The sequence below is a fragment of the Erythrolamprus reginae genome, chromosome 5 (assembly GCF_031021105.1).
Source record: "Erythrolamprus reginae isolate rEryReg1 chromosome 5, rEryReg1.hap1, whole genome shotgun sequence".
NCBI lineage: Eukaryota > Metazoa > Chordata > Lepidosauria > Squamata > Dipsadidae > Erythrolamprus > Erythrolamprus reginae.
Genome location: NC_091954.1, coordinates 82,883,095 through 82,900,903, shown reverse-complemented (window position 1 = coordinate 82,900,903; position 17,809 = coordinate 82,883,095). Strand labels below are relative to the sequence as shown.

Genomic DNA, 17,809 nt, shown 5'->3' with positions numbered 1-17,809 from the left:
TAAGTGTTTGTTTTTAAAAAAACATTCAAAACCTGACTCTATGGTTTCTACTCCTAACCCCAAAACCTTTAACCTTAGACTATCTGGAATTGACCTCTCCCCCTTTCTAAAAGGTCTGAAAGGGGCATGCATAAGTGCACCATTGGGCCTGCCATCCCTGTCCTACTGTTCTATTGTCTTCCATCACTACTTTTTATCATTACTTATCTAATGTTTTAGTTGTAAAAAATTACCATCCTATAATTGTTTGATAAATACATAAATAAAAATAAATACTCATAGTCTTGTACAGTGGTACCTCTACTTAAGAACTTAATTTGTTCCATGACCAGGTTCTTAAGTAGAAACATTCTTAAGTAGAAGCAATTTTTCCCATAGGAATCAATGAAAAAGCAAATAATGCATGCAAACCCATTAGGAAAGATATAAAAGCTCAGAATTTGGGTAGGCGGAGGAGGAGGAAGAGGAGGAGGAGGACAGCCACTGCTGAAGGAAGAAGGTGAGGTGAGGGAAATTTTAAAAATCCAAAACTTTAAGGCTTAAAAAAAAAAGAGGGACTCTGAGGCAGCGCCCAGAGAAAGGAAAACGCTACGTTCACTCTGGGCTGCCCAGAGCGAAAGGAATGTTTCTTTTCTCTGGGAGCTGGCAGAGGTTTATTCACTCTCCAAGTGCCCAGAGAAAGGAAAATGCTTTGTTTGCTCTAGAATACCAAAACCTCCTTAAGTGCCACCGAAAGGCTCCTTTGGCAGCCCAGAAAAGCCCGAGGTGACCATGATTAAAGAGGGAATGGCAGGAAACTGGCCGGGCCTTCATGCAGCTCTCAAATTTCCGGGAATTTTTTCCAGGCTCAGGTTCTTAAGTATAAAATAGTTCTTAAGTAGAGGCAAAAAAATCATGAACACCCGGTAATCTATAAAAGTTCTTAACCCTGTAAAAAATTTTCCCTGCATATCTGAAACTTGAAATTCCATGACTTTTTCTCATTTGAGGGGTTCTTTCTAAGGGTGGTGAGTTTTTTGGGGGGGTGTATAGTTTTTCCTGGTGCAAAAAAGTTACCAATATTACCCTCCGGGTCCTTTTAGACCCAGAGTATAAAAGGGTTGGTTCTAGCTACTGGAATGGTCTTTTTAAATACTTTTTTCACTAGTATACTAATTTGAACATTTCTGAACACAATGATATGAAAATTGAAATGAAAAAATTAATGCATCATTTTTTTCATTTCAATTTTCATTTCATTATCTTCGTTAAGGTTCAAATTAGTTTCCCAATACCAAAGATGGTTTAAAAAGTCAGATTTTGCAGCCTAATCTAGATGAAAATGAACAAAATTTCACAAAAACGGGGGCGGTGGGCTTTTCTGAGCAAAATAAACAAATAAGCATTATTTCTTTCACTTCAATTTTCATTTCATTGTGTTCAGAAATGTTCAAATTAGTATACTAGTGAGAAAAGTATTCAAAAAGACCATTCCAGTAGCTAGAACCAACCTTTTTATTCTCCGGGTCTAAAAGGACCCGGTGGGTAACAAGTGTATAGTAAATGTGAGGAGACTACCAGGGGCGCTCTTAAGTAGAGGTACCACTCTATAATGATTTTAATCACATATAAAAGTTCATGCATAAGAAAAGAGTTGGTCAGAATGTGACAAATATTTTTAAACTGATTTTCCATGTCACAAATATATTTGGCATTTATTTATAGGGAAAGCAAGTAGGATGCTTGGCTGCATAGCTAGAGGTATAACAAGCAGGAAGAGGGAGATTATGATCCCGCTATATAGAATGCTGGTGAGACCACATTTGGAATACTGTGTTCAGTTCTGGAGACCTCACCTACAAAAAGATATTGACAAAATTGAACGGGTCCAAAGACGGGCTACAAGAATGGTGGAAGGCCTTAAGCATAAAACGTATCAGGAAAGACTTAATGAACTCAATCTGTATAGTCTGGAGGACAGAAGGAAAAGGGGGGACATGATCGAAACATTTAAATATATTAAAGGGTTAAATAAGGTCCAGGAGGAAAGTGTTTTTAATAGGAAAGTATACACAAGAACAAGGGGACACAATCTGAAGTTAGTTGGGGGAAAGATCAAGAGCAACATGAGAAAATATTATTTTACTGAAAGAGTAGTAGATCCTTGGAACAAACTTCCAGCAGATGTGGTAGATAAATCCACAGATAAATCTTCCTATCCACTTCCCTTTTTTTTACTTCCTATCTTTATATATATATTCCTAATGTATATTCTCTCTCATATGTATTGTATATTGGACAAAGAATAAATAAATAAATAAAAATAAACAGTAACTGAATTTAAACATGCCTGGGATAAACATATATCCATCCTAAGATAAAATACAGAAAATAGTATAAGGGCAGACTCGATGGGCCATGAGGTCTTTTTCTGCCGTCAGACTTCTATGTTTCTATGTTTCTATGTTTCTATTTATTTGAGCTTCAGCATATTCCAACCCGTCAAGTTTTTTAGTTCAGAAAGTGGCAAAATATTTTTAGAATGCATTTTGAAGGTTGAAATGAATTCTGTATATTAAGATTATGCACTTCCTTTTTGTCTTCCATATCTTCAACATTTGATTAAGAAATGTTAATCCTAGAATTTTATGAAAATCTGTTTGAAGCAGCAGAGGACCCTGTGTATGTGTGTGTGTGTGTGTGTGTTTCTGTCTGTCCGTCTGTCTGTCCGTCCGTCCCTCCCTCCCTCCCTCTCTCTCTCTGTGTGCGTTTGTGTGTGTTTTTAAGGCGTTAAGTCAGTCTTTACTCTAGGTATGTCCCTGGGCAAGTCTGAGCAGTTTTCTTGGAAGCATTTTTAGAAGTGGTTTATTATTTCTAGGGTGAGAGAGAGTGACTGGGACAAAGAAACTCAGCAAGCATCTGTGTCTAAATCATGATTGGAACTCCTAATCCGTATTTCCCACTCCTACACTTGAAGCTTAACCATTAGATTACTCTGGCTAGAGAACAACATGTTCAATGTATAATGCAATACATTCCTTTCCAAGAAAGGAAGACAAATCCCTAGAATTTAAGGCTTTTATACATTATTTGGAAATACTCTTATGTGTTTAGATAGTAAAATAGGGCCACTTTTAAAAATATAATTGTTGTGGTTAGCTCTGGCCCAGCTCCTGCCCCAAGGAATGTGAAGGTGGAGGTGGGGTAGACATCCACATGCCGCAGGTCTGTTTTGCTCCCAGTAGAATCTGCCGACGAAGTCTCCTCTGACCAAAGAAGCGTGAGTGACAGGGAAGAGGGGAGTTTGGCAGACAGCCCAGGAGGTGATCAGTCATCTGTATCATTCCTGGATTCTGAACAAGAATTAATGACACATCCACGCATGTGTAGAGTGATGCATAGGAGACAACAACTGAAGGATTATTACAAGAGAAAATGAGGCCACCTGTGGTTGGGTGGGGCTGCTGTAATTAGTGCTACAGATAAAAGTGCAGCCTGGTGTTTTAGCCTCATGGCAGTTTATCTGATTCATTGTTTTGTCAAGATCATGGTTTTTGCTGTTCAGGATTGTGTGTGTGGACTCTCTGGACTTCAGAATTGGACTCAATTTCCCAGTTATTGGGTGAGCAATTGGACTGCATTTAACCTGTGCCTTGTGTGTACCAGAAAATCCCTTTGACATTTAAAAAGGGAGCTGTTTCTGTTTTTCTGTTTATAAAAACTTTTGGGTTTTCTTTTATCATGTGGTGTGTGTCTTCCTGGACTAATTACCCTGTAATTACGGGCGGTTGAGACACGCCGGCAGAACAACAATAATAACAACAACAACTACTAAATTAAATAGACTTGCTTACATTTAGTTGTATTGTTTGTTAAATGAAACTGGCATGTTCTTTATCACATTATATGATCAATCGATACTTTTAATTTACAGGGTCTTTACTGATATTGTAGCCAAGTTCCATGAAGAAAAATTAGATTACTATATTCAATCATATATAAAGGTAAGAATATGTAACCTGTTCTTATCTCTTTATAAAATTTCAAATTTATCCCACAATATATTTTTAATATATAAAATATTTTGGCAAAGCATTATCTGTTAACTGCCTCTGTTAACTACCCATGGTAATTTATCAGCCTATTCTCTTACAAGAGTTTGCATGAGACAGTATGATTGGTATTGAACATCAACAGTAGCTTGTAATAAAGAGAGCATTGTTGGGAATTTTTCTGTCTGCTTTCAAATAGCTTGTGTATAATATTTTTTTAGCCTTTTTATTATTTTCTCAAGAACTTTTTTATTGTCTAAATTGCAGTGGTTTTGTACCTGTTCATGGTATGTGGAACATTTTTAATCTTCCAGCATGATATTTTGCACATATTTGTGAATTGGCACTGCTTGTTCTGTTTCTTTCCATTCAGTTTTCACTCTAAATCTTTCATTGTACTGAATGAATGTGTACTAAGATTAGTTATAAATACTTTAAAGGAATATCCTTATTATGCAGTACCAGTAAAAATGCTCTATGAACTAGTCATCAGCAAAGCTACTAAAATCTTTGGCATACTTTACACAGTGAAAGAAACAAAGCAAAGTTGTTCATTTTAAAGAGGGAAAAACCCAAAGCAGATTAAGACAATGTCTTTGTTTTGCCAAATCAGATTAAAAAATAAATTCAATAATATTTTAATGAATTAGTTATCATTGGGTATGATATTAAAAGGGAAAAGGATGAAGTTATTGATATCCACAATTTCAGACATGCATTTAATTATAGCACGTTTAAAATAGATTTCATTTCAATTTATACAAACTCAAATGTTTGCTCAAATATTTTTATGTTTTTATACTTCAAACTCTAATCCTGAATAACTCCCAATTTTTAAAGCAGATTTTGCATTTGTACAAGTCGTAAGTAGGAATAGGGAATTTCTGCTATCATTTATACAGGTGGATATTCAGATAGAATTCATAATGGATAGGGTGCATTGAATCTTTCCCTTTATGATTGAAAGGGCTACATATAATTGTCCTTGTAACATTCTGTATCCTGTGACTTACCAATAATTACAAATAGGCATGACAAGAAGAAATAATTTTAAACTATGAAGTTACAGATTTAGTTTTAATAGGGACACTTAATAGGGAGTAAAGATAAGATTAACAATCACAATTAAATATATGAGTATGTTTTGTTTTGGTATTTTTTAATCAAAATTATACATATTACAGTAATACCTCATGATACGAACTTAATTGGTGCAAGGAGGAGGTTCGTATGACGAAAGGTTCGTAAGACGAAACATTGTTTCCCATAGGAAACAATGTAAAGTCAATGAATCCGTGCAACCAAAACCCCCCCGCAAAAAAAACGGCTTTCGGCGACTGCTGGGAAGCGGCGTGGCTGTTTTAAAAGGTGACAGCCAGCCTGGGGGGCTTCCCAGCACCCCGGGGTTCGGGGGGAGCTGGGAAGCCCCCCAGGCCGGCTGCGACCTTTTAAAACAGCCGCGCCGCTTCCCAGCTGTCTCCTGAAGCCGAACGCCAAAGCCCAACTTCCGCGTTCGGCTTCGGGAGACAGCTGGAAAGCGGCGCAGCTGTTTTAAAAGGTGACAGCCAGGCTGGGGGGCTTCCCAGCAACCTCCCGAACCGAACCCGGGGTTTAGAAAAATTTTGCCTCTTCTTACGAACTTTGTTCGAGTTACGAACCGGCGTTCGGGTAGGCTTCTGGGAAGCCCCGCCGCCCGGCTGTCACCTTTTAAAACAGCCGCGCGGCTTCCCAGCAGTCTCCGAACGCCGGTTCGTAACTTGAAAAAAGTTCGTAAGAAGAGGCAAAATTTTTCTGAACCCCGGGTTCGTATCACGAGTTGTTCGTAAGACGAGGGGTTCGTATCTTGAGGTACCACTGTATTACATTGGTTGTTACTTACAAAAAAAGAAATAGAGGATTTACTTGTTGCTTGAAAATTGGAGTTTCAGATCTATTTGTGTAGAAGTATACAGTCAAATAAAATATTTCCATATATAATCTCCTTTACATAATTACAGTAATTTAACTACTCACATGCTGTTGAGCCTCTTGTACACTTATTCATACTATAAGTTAATTTGCTTAACAAACAAAATATTATGAAGAATTTAGGAATAATATCAATAATGACATGGATGAATCAGAGATGCATGTACATAGCTCAAGATTCATTGCTCAATTAATTTCTGCTTCATTACTTTAAGTGAATGTGTGAAATGCCTTCATTTAAATACGCTGTTTCAGAAGATGTTAGATGTTCTAGCTATACTATATAACCTGTTTGATCATCTTCTAATGCTCCATTTTAACCATTAGCGTATGTATGTAACTTTACAATTATGAAAATTTCATTTAAAATGTGTAACAGATCTATAATAATATGATTGTGAGAATTATTTTGAGTGCTAGTTACAAAATTTACTGAATTCCACATTAGTAAAATGTCACAAGATACCAACTGTCCACACATCATTTTTCTACTAGTGTTTTATTGTATAGCTTTTTCTAGAATCATTGTTGTCTAAAAATAACAAAAATTGAAAATGAGCTTTTCATGCTTTTCTTGGGACCTGCTATAAAGATTGCTAGTGCAATCATAAACAGTAGAAAATACAACTTCAGCAACTGAATAGTTAAAGCCTGGAAGTCACTACCTGATTCTGTAGTTTTGTCACCAAATACCCAAATCTATACCCTTAGACCAGTGGTTCCCAATCTTTTTTTGCCCATGACCCACCTAAACATCTCTAAAATCTTCATGCCCCCCCCCCCTTGACATATACAGTATGTCTTACTATTCAAAAAGTAAACTCCCACTCATGTGAAAGAAGCCTAAAAAGGCCATTAAACAAAGTTCCAGTTGCCCCTATTAAATATCAAATTGCCCCCCTGTGGGGCATGGGCCCCACATTGGGAACCAGGGCCTTAAACTATCCACTGTTGGCCTTACCCGATTCCTAAGAAGTCAGTGAGGGATGTGCACAGCATGCTTTCCATCCCTGTCCTAATGTTTTCCTCTTAGTAGAACCCATCTCATGTATATAAGCAGCATTATATCTTTGTATACTACCAATACGAACTTGATAAAATAAGTCTCACTGAATTCAGTAGGCCTTCTCCCAAGCAACTTCCTATGACTTCAGAATATTAATTTTTATTTTTATTGTATTTTAACATGTCATTTTGCACGTATGTACATGCAAAATGCCTCTCAGGAAGAAATTTAGCAACAATTTAATCACGTTTAAATTATAATCTCTGCAGCTTTTTAAAATTTTGCGATCGAACAATTGCAGTAGGAAACTATAATATATCAAGAATTTTTTAAAGAAAATTACCCTTCATTAGAGAGATAAAGAATTTAAATGGTAGCCACCCTGAAGTTGAACAGTATTCTGAAGAACGTTAATATTTACTATTATTTTCTTGAATCTCATGCATTTCACAAATAACAAAGTATAGTATAACACAGTTGACATATCTTAACATGTTTAGATTAAAGAATACTGATGATTAATCTAAGCTGCTTTGGTATAATCTTTCAATTTTAGTCATCATGCTCTCTATACAAAAATAATAATCAGAGATATTATTAAAGTAAGTGTGTTTTAGTGCTTCAGTTGTAGTAGTGATAATAGTAATGTACTCTAGATTAAATTTGATGTTCCAAAAGAATAAAAAAAGCTGCTGGATTCAAACCTATTTTTCTTCTCTCCCAAGAAAAGCATGATCCTGTCATTTTGCAAGATGGCATCACATATGTTGAATGTCTCTAGTCACCCTGAATAAGACAGAAGTAGCAACCTTGCAAAGTAGCAACCTTGCATTTATTGTAGCATCAAATTTCATTCAAAATAATCATTCTTTCTTAAGATGGTATAAGATTAATGCTACTTCAAAATATATGTCACACAGAATTCTTGTTTACAAGTCCCATTCATAGCACCATTATTTTGGAAGTAAAGCTGATGAAAATCCAAAAATGTTGTGGACAATGCTCTACACATGTAAACAAACTAAATTGTGTGAGTGCTTAACTAGCTGTCACTAAATATATTCTCTTATTAATACGATCAAAACAACATTGTTCAAGTGATTGTTTTGCTTAGTCATCCTACATACAAGAATAAGACTAAATTTCACTACATTTCATACATTTCCAGATTGGCTGATGTTTAGAGCAAAAGAATGGTGCATGTGCAAGACAACTGCAGATGCTAATACTTCCATGCTGGCAGGAATAATGTTTCAATATTTATATGTATTTTTCCCACATCCCACAATGTATTCAATCTCATTAGAAAAGTGTTGAATGTGTCATTAAAAAAAAATAAGTAAGTAAGCAAACACAAAAATAATGACAAAAAAACTTTTCCATGCTAGTTTGAACCTATCAAATATAATGATTATGGTAATAAACATTAATATGAAAATGGAAGAGGAATTGGTGCCTATTCAGTAGAGTTGAAAGGCTGGGAAATTCTTGGAGTTGAAATCCATACATTGTAAAATGCCAAGGTTGATGACTATACAGTCATGATAACATTGCTAAGCATTTGTTGACAGGTTAGAGCAGTGTTTTTCAACCAGTGTGCTGCGGCACACTAGTGTGCTGCGAGACATGGTCAGGTGTGCCGCGAAGCGAAGCTCAGAGGGGAGAAGGAGGGAGAGAGAAAGATATAGAGGGAAGGAAGGAGGGAGGGAGAAAGAAAGCAAAAAAGAGAGGGAAGAAGGAAGAGAGAAAGAAAGAGGGATGGAGAGAGAAATAGAGCAAAAGGGAGGAAGAGAGAGATTTTTTTGTCCAAACGTTTTTTAGTTCCCCCCCCCCTTAATGTTCCCCAGGTTTTTGTAAATGTGAATAATGTGCCGCGGTTCAAAAAAGGTTGAGAAACACTGGGTTAGAGTATTTATTGCCTCAGACATATATTTTTGATTTTGGTATACACCACACCTTCTGCATAATATAAAATGTTCATAACACAATCTCATATATATTTAATCAGAAATATATCTCACTGAGTTCAGAAGGATTTATTTTCAGGCCAGTAATGCAGACTTGGGAATGAGTTCATTATCTTTAAAGGGATGTACTTCTGAATGGCCAGGAAGATGACTGTACAAAGTATAGTTTATTATTAGTTTTGTTGCATTCTAATCAATAGAAAACTAAATGCAAAAGACTAACAGTCTTGTACCATAAATATTTTCTTACAATTGACTATATAACTGTCAGGCACTATATGATGTAAATTATTTGTGTTGCATGGAGTCAATGAGACATAATGTTCTCACTATTAACCTTTTTCCTGCATTTTATATTATACTTTTAGTATGTATTCAAAACTAAGACATTTGAAGAAAGGACTGTTCATGAAGAACTGGCCAAGAATATAACTAATCTATTGCAGTCAAATGATCAAAGGACTGTGAAGCTTGTTCTAAAGGTGAAATGTATTCTTATTCATGAGCTAAATGTCAGGGAAGTTTTTATAGGTTATTATTTTCCTTACTTTTGTTCCTTTTGACTCTTGGTGACTGCCTGGATTAGTCTTTGGAGTTTTCCAGGCATTCTCTTTTGGCATTGTAGTTTGTCAATGTTTCATTCCCAGGACTGAGAAAAAATGACTGGCCAAAGGTCACTTATCCGGCTTGTGCTTCAGATAGGATTAAAATTCACAATATCCTGTTTTCTAACTTATTCACTACATCAAATGGACTCTGTTTTGCTATATGTCCTTATTTTATGATGTCACTTTGTTGTCCAATCCCTGCAGTTGGGGGAAAGGATTGCTTAGCAGAACAACTAAGAAGTTAATATGGGAGCCTGAATTAAAATACAGTGGTACCTCATCTTACGAACGCCTCTTCTAACAAACTTTTCAAGATACGAACCCGGTATTTAAGATTTTTTTGCCTCTTCTTCCGAACTATTTTCACCTTACGAACCCAAGCAGCTGCTGCTGGGATGAAGGGGTTTCTTTTTTCCCCCTTTTTTGAAGAAAGAAAAGGGAGGGGCAGCTTGGAGGAGTAAAGATTTTGCATGCTTGCAAAGGCACTGAAAGGATGTCTTTTTAAGAAAGAAAAGGGAGGGGCAGCTTGGAGGAGTAAAGATTTTGCATGCTTGCAAAGGCACTGAAAGGATGTCTTTTTAAGAAAGAAAAGGGAGGGGCAGCTTGGAGGAGTAAAGATTTTGCATGCTTGCAAAGGCACTGAAAGGGTGTCTTTTGAAGAAAGAAAAGGGAGGGGTGCCCCCCTTGCCTTTCTTCCTTCCCACTCACCCTTTAGCCTAGGCTTGCTTCTTCCACCCGCCCCCTTTAGCTGCTCCTCCCTGCCCTCTGTTCGCCTCCCTTCTAAAGTTTGGGATTTTCCTGAAGGATTTGCACACATTATTTGCTTTTACATTGATTCCTATGGGAAACATTGTTTCATCTTACGAACTTTTCACCTTACGAACCTCCTCCTGGAACCAATTAAGTTCGTATGATGAGGTATCACTGTATTAGGATTTAAAAACAAGAAGATGGTGATGTTGTTGAAGAAAACCGATATTGGTAAATGCATCACACAAATGCAGCTTCTTGCTAGCAGATTGAGCAAGCATATTCCTTATAAACTGTTACCAATTCAGCACTAAAGTAGCAGACAGAGGAATGGTTCAGATTGAAATAATGAATGGACTTGTTAGATTTTAAAGAGTTAAATGAGATTCACATATAAATTCCAATTGGAAAAGGGAAAACAATGAATTTATTAATTACTCAGTCCCTTGCCGTTGCCAATTCTGCTAAGATTCCCCAGGCCAGAGCAGCAGCTTTTCAAGGCCACCTGAAGAAGTAAAAAAGCAATATAATAAATTACTTTGACTATGTAAAGGGAGTCTATTCAAAAGTGACTCAGATTGCTCCATAGATTAGAATTCATTTCTCTCTTCTCTAATCTTATGCCTTCCAAATATTTGGGAAATACAGCTCTAGCGAATTTCAGCCACTTTGCTTAGGTTTCATGGAAATGGTAGTTTCAACACATATAGAAAAACCCACTTTGGGGAAGCTGTTTGTAAAAAAAAAAAAAAAAAAACTGCAAAGTATAGGTGTGTTAATATAGTATATTTATTTATTTATTTTTAGCACTCCTGGTTCTTTTTTGCAATTATATTAAAATCAATGGCACAGCATTTGGTTTACACAAAGAGAGTACAGGTAAGACGCTATTATGCACTACATAATAAATGTTATCAATATTTAAACATGTTAATTATCATATTCTTCAATGAGTGCAATCATACATTAGTGTATATATGCTTTTCATTGAATTTAGACCCCTGGTTCCCAATGTGGGGCCCACGCCCCACAGGGAGGCAATTTGACTTTTAATGGGGGCAATCGGAGCCTTGTTTAAACCAAGTTAATGGCTTTTTAGGCTTCCTCTGCATATGTAAAGTTCATTTTTTGAATAGTAAGAATTATATGTTGTTAGGGGTGGACAGCAGGGGTGAGCAGTAGGCAGGACGGGGTGGAACACAGTTCCACCGGCGAAAATGAAGATGAGTGTGCAGCTCCAGCTGATTGATGGCTGTCACTTCCTGGATTACTGGTCTCGGCTCGGCTCTCCTTTTTTCCCCCTGCTGCTGCATATGCGCTCCTTGCTTTTTTCCTCTTTCCTCCTTCCTGGCCTTGGACAAGCTTCCCTCTCTCCTGCCTGACTCCACTTCAGCCTCACGCAGCCATCTCCTGCCTGAGGTGCAAGCAGAAGGCATGGGTGGAAGCAGTGCTGGCAGCATTTATGCTTCTAGCTACCCAGCATGAGGCAGGGGGGCAACTCAGGAAGGAGAGTGCAGGAAATGCGAAGCAAATTGTCACCCCAGCAAGCAACACTGGTAAGCTTGTAAGTCAAACACTTAACAGTTCACTTGAACAATGATGATCATTCAAGCCACTCCCAACTGGTCACATGGCTGGCAAACCACCCCTACCCAATGACATGACCAGTAGACAGGTAGACAGGAAATTGGTCTGTTTATGTTCCAACAATAAAAGGGCATGTTCTTGGGGATAGTTACCGACAAAAATGCGGTTCCAAGACTTTTTATTGGGGGCTTGGGCTTGGGTAGCATATGTGCTGGTTCTAGTTAAGTTGGATGAATGTAGATTGCCTGCAAAACCTGTTCTAGTCTGTCAATAAAGCCCTACAAGGCATCGGCTAGATTACTTGCGGGACTGCCTTCTGAATCCCAGTGACCGGTTAAGTCCCACAGAGTTGGCCTTCTCCAGGTCCCATCAACTAGACAATATCACTTGGTGGGGCCTAGGGCTTTGTGAGGGCTCAAGCTCTCTGGAATCAGCTCCCCCCAGAGATTCGTACTGCGCCCACCCTCCTCGCCTTCCGCAAGAGTCTTAAGACTCATCTATACCACCAGGCTTGGGACGATTAGAGTCTAGCCCCCTGGCCGGTAAATGTCATGTATGGTTGTTAACTGAGTGGGTATGATTGGTTTTTTAATAAAATTGGGGAGGGGTTATAGATAGATAGATAGATAGATAGATAGATAGGTAGGTAGGTAGGTAGGTAGGTAGGAAGGAAGGTAGGTAGATATGTATGTCTGTAGGTAGGTAGGTAGGTTGATGGGTAGATAGATAGATAGATAGATAGATAGATAGACAGACAGACAGACAGACAGACAGACAGACAGACAGATGATAAAGTCGGTATTAATTGTCTTTCCTGGAGTCTGCTGGTTTGCCTTTTGTTGTGTAGATGGTGTAGAAAGGCATTCTTTTTTTTCTTTTCTTTTTTTGGTATGGGGAAGTGTGACTGACCAGGTTCTTGGTTTTGGTACTTGTTTTGCTATTGTCAGTTTATAGCTGACTTTGTTACAACATATTTCCCATAGTTTCCACTCCCAATAGATCATAGATTTTATGTTAAGGGATAATTGAGATTTTGGAATAAAGAATCTCCTATGATTATTATTGATTATTAAAATATTTCTCTCAATTGACTAGGAGTGAAAAGATCCAGATTTAGTACTCACTTAGAGAAATAATATATGTATATATGGTCCATAATATTAATCGGGTAGCGGATTATTTTGACAGATTGTGTATTTAAAGAAGGAGTGCCAATCCTCAAATCCCTTCTATTTCAGGGAATAACTTTTTGCTAAACTTTGCTTCTCTTGATTGTTTGCCAATAGTGAAGAGACCTTTACATTTGGCTGATATTTTGGGGTTAAGTACTTTTTATTTTTTTTAAAATAATGACAAAGCTATATTCTTAAGTATTGATTTAAGTTAGATTAAAATTTAGAAAATTGTCTTTAATATACATGATGACTGCCAAGTTACCCTTATTAGATATTCATGAAATTATTGATGGTCTCATTCAAAGACTGTAGAAGTGACAGATGAATAGAGTTCTGGAGGGAGACTACAACATATAGATACAAATACAGGTATTTCTCAATTTACAATGGCAGTTAGGAGTAGGTTTTTTTTACTAAGTGATGTGATCATAAAGCACAACTGTATCATTTAGTGATAGCAATCCCTGCAGCCTCAGTTGCTGTCCTTAACCAAATTACATTCTCATTAGATGAGGCAACTTCTTGCTGGCTTCCCACAATTAAAGTCAGAGAGGAAGCTGTCAGGAAGTTGTAAGTCACAGCCAAGCAAGTAAGTGGCTGCAGCTGGATGGCAGAGGGTATGGGAGAAGTGTAGGAAGGGGTAAGGTGAAGGGGTGCTCTAGGGGTATAGTATGTGAAAGTGTTAGAATGCAGTACATGTTGGAGAGGGTGTGCATGAAGGGTGCATGGAGTGTGTGAGTGCCCAGTATGGTGCAAGCACAGAAGGGCTGGGAGAGGATATATGGATTGGCAGCTTTCTGCAGCTGGTGGTTGTTAATAAAAGCTTCTGTAGTTACATCAGTGTAATTTATCTGCACAAGAAATCTGTTCTGAGCACCATTGAACCTAAATATCTCAAAATAAAATTTAGACCAACTGCTTATAGGACTGCCTATTTCATACAATCTGTGCAGCACTTTAAGGCAACAATTAATCATTTCAACAGAGATTGATATAGCCGTGAAAGAAATTGCCACTGGAATTGAAATGTGATCCTCTGGTTCCAAATTAAGACAAATTGTATTTGTTTCCCTACGTCTTGTTTTAACGACAACGTTTTAATTGAGGCTTAGTTGCACCTACTGACAAAGCATCCAGTACCATGAAGGCATTAAGTGCTGAATACATTTTCTGAACAAATAAATGCCATCGTTAAAGTGTTCAACAGAATGATACCTCCTATCATTTAATCAGGAGCAATTTCACTAATTCCTCTAATTTCGTTGTATGGGGAAGAAAACATTTTGGAATATTGAGTATTGTCTAGATTAGTTTCTAAATTTGAAGAAGCCATTTTCTGTCCCACCAGATTCCTCGTGCTCAGAGGTTTCCAGAATCGTACAAAACTGAGCTAGATAAACTTGTAATGAACATATCAGATCATGTTATTTGGAAACACATAGAAGCTTTTGAAGAGACAAAGAATGCAAGCCACAGCGTTGGCAGGTTTCTGAAGGTAAGTTGTGTTGTGTCCAGTAGACAGTTAGGTCTGCCTACCCGCCCCTTATTCCTTGGGCAGGAAAATACACACACCGGATTGGTTGGCTCAGCCTGGCAGCAGGGATATAAATAGCTGCCAGGCACGGCCATTTTGTTCTTCTTGTCGTTAGCCTGTTCCATCAACCGTTAATTATTCTGCATTAATAATAAACCCTTCTGACTGTTCCCAGCCTACGTTGTATCATTCCTGAACGGCTCTAACAGTACTAGGTACCTCACCGATTGGGTTTGTTAATATATGAACTAAGCAGAAATGTATGTTTGGAGGAGTTAGCATAATGCTGCTTTAAGGGTTGGTGTGTATTATTGTGTTTTGGACAAAATAAATAAATAGAAATAAATAAATATATAGAACTGTGTGTTCTGCAGGAGAGAAATATTGTAGAATTATATATGTATATAGAACTGTGTATTCGGAAGGGAAATATCATTGTTTAGCTGCTGTATGTATAGAACTGTATATTCTGATACAGTTCTGGTTTGCAATTGATTGCTTGACTTGCATATGTATGAAGTGGACTGTTTACTTACTGCTATTGAATTTATGTAAAGATATATATATATTCTACTTATTAGTCTGGGTTATTGGCTGAATAACCACCACTGCCACCTATCCTCTGTTTTAAGTTTAGGATTCTAACATTGGTTATAAGTCCAGTGTGGGATGGTAACAGTATTTAGTACAAATAACCATTCATCTATTTGTACCTTGCAGAATCCACAATCTTTGCAATCATTTTCACAGTAAATATTTCACTATGCTATTTGCATAACATGAAACATTGGTTATGTCATGTTAGTACATGACTATAACATTATTACACTGATGAAGACTGGGCAGTGCTGAAAAGTCAAACCCAAACATAAAAACAAGAAACATTTGAATACTTTTTCACCAAATGAATATAGAGTAGCTACTGTTTTTATAATAAAAGAGATAACCTTTTATTAAACCTACAACATTAATTAATAAAGGATTGCCGTTCAGTTTTTAGATTTACAAAAGGGCAGAATAGCAACAGCACTTAGACTTATGCCACTTTACATTACTTTACAGCTCTCTCTAAGCGGTTTACGGAGTCAGCATATTGTCCCCAACAATCTGGGTCCTTATTTTACCCACCTTGAGCCTGATTACAATTAAATTGCAGCCAGCAATCAGCAAAACTAGCCTGCAGTACTGCATGCTAACCACTTTGCCACCATGGCTCAGAATTCATTTTATTTATTTATTTATTTATTCATTCATTCATTCATTCATTTATTCATTCATTCAATTTTTATGCTGCCCTTCTCCTTAGACTCAGGGCGGCTTACAACATGTTAGCAACAGCACCTTTTACAGAGCCAGCATATTGCCCCCACAATCTGGGTCCTCATTTTACCCACCTTGGAAGGATGGAAGGATGAGTCAACCTTGAGCCGGTGATGAGATTTGAACCGCTGACCTACAGATCTACAGTCAGCTTCGGGGGCCTGCAGTAAAGCACTCTACCGGCTGCGCCATCCCGGCTCTTATAGCCAAAAATTCAAGAAATTTAACTTTTTGTGACAAATAGGATCTGTTTCATTTGAACATATTTACATCGTTAGTAAGTTTTCTAGAGAATGTGCTTTATACTGGTTATTTATTGAAAACAGTACAAAATATTTTAATTTCATATTAATACTGATATAAATTGATATTTAGATTAATCAGAAAACTATTGAATTGAGTACTTGACTTTAACATTTGACCTTTATCATTTATTGCCAGATTGCCAAGATGATATTCCTTATTAACGTTTTTCTCTAAAGGTTTTAGGGAAATCATTATAATCATTTCAATTTTTTCTCTTAGCGATGTTTCACATTTATGGATCGTGGATATGTATTTAAATTGATCAATAATTATATAAGCATGTTTGGACCAGGTGATGACAAGGTAAATACATAAAGTAATGTATGTTTGCATAAAATTATGCCAATTTTTCCTTTTACTTTAGAAATGATCAGAATCAGTTAAAGAGAGAGAGAGGGAGAGAGTTAGGAAGATGGAAAGAGAGAGAGAAATAGAATGAGAATATTCCCAGAATATTTGTTTCCTTTTGTTAGATAAAAGTTTTATGATCACTTTACAAAGAAGTTAACAGGAAAAATATATTTGTAGTATGCTGCTTCTCCATAACGTGTAGTTGATTTCAGTTTCTTATTTTCGAAGAAAGAATAAAAAGTCAGTCTATCAAATCATATGTTTCTCGATAAAAATATAGGTCTCTGCATTGGAAATTGTTCGTTGCTCCCTCATTTAGTAGTCCTTTAGCAGGGAAATGCATGTGTTTCTTATTCAATCTAATCTAAGCAATTATTTATCTACTAGACTTCCTTTCCCTTTATTAGTTTAATATTTCTACAATAAACTATCTCTTAAAAATCCTCTTACATGAAAAGAATACTTTCACGTGCATATAAATAAACATGTACATTCATTAACCTAGATAACTATTATTTCATGTAGTTATGCAGATAGATTAATGAATGTACATGCATGTAATAAATGTAGATAAGTCACATGATAATCATTTCAAACTTTCAGATTTTGTTCCAGTATAAATTTGATTTTCTTCAAGAAGTTTGTAATTATGAACACTTCATTCCTCTCTGCCTACCCCTGAAATCTGCAAACATTCCAGGTAAGCATTTATGGTCTTATATAATATTTATTATAATAGAAAAGAAACTGTATTCAATTTTAAGTGTATATACTTAGTAATAAAGCTCACAAAAATATTAGGGTTTTGTACTATTTAAATACATTTAAGTGAGCGTGCAAATTTCATATTTCCAATAAAATTGGTTTACTACAACTTCAATTATGAGTAAATGTTATTTCAGTAACTAAGTTATTATTTTAGCATTTAAAAAAGCAGCAAAATGAATTTAAAAATTGTTTGACAACTTTTTATAATACTAAAGTAAAAGGTATTTTGAAATTGAAAACCTTACATTCGATTATTAAAATTTGATTCTTTCCATCAAATAAATGAGGGGCCTTAGACAGGAATGAGGTACGAGCCGGAACGCTAAATTGTGCTTGCCGCCACGGCTCGTAAGTTCTTGCGGGGGCCAGCACGATTTTGCTGCTGCTCCTGTGGAGGTAGAAAAATTGCGCACATAGCCGCTGGTAAAACCTCACCAA

At 36.7% G+C, this 17,809-nt stretch overlaps 1 protein-coding gene across 2 annotated transcripts in view; it reads left to right on the top strand.

Moving 5' to 3' along the window:
• Positions 1–17,809, top strand: part of DOCK10 (dedicator of cytokinesis 10) — a 203,492-nt gene that overhangs the window by 138,038 nt on the left and 47,645 nt on the right. For both annotated transcript variants that reach the window (XM_070753304.1, XM_070753305.1), the window contains exons 25-30: positions 3,914–3,983; positions 9,341–9,454; positions 11,138–11,209; positions 14,441–14,587; positions 16,472–16,555; positions 17,207–17,303. In XM_070753304.1, the coding sequence (XP_070609405.1) occupies positions 3,914–3,983; positions 9,341–9,454; positions 11,138–11,209; positions 14,441–14,587; positions 16,472–16,555; positions 17,207–17,303 (584 nt within the window). The remainder of the gene's footprint in view (positions 1–3,913; positions 3,984–9,340; positions 9,455–11,137; positions 11,210–14,440; positions 14,588–16,471; positions 16,556–17,206; positions 17,304–17,809) is intronic.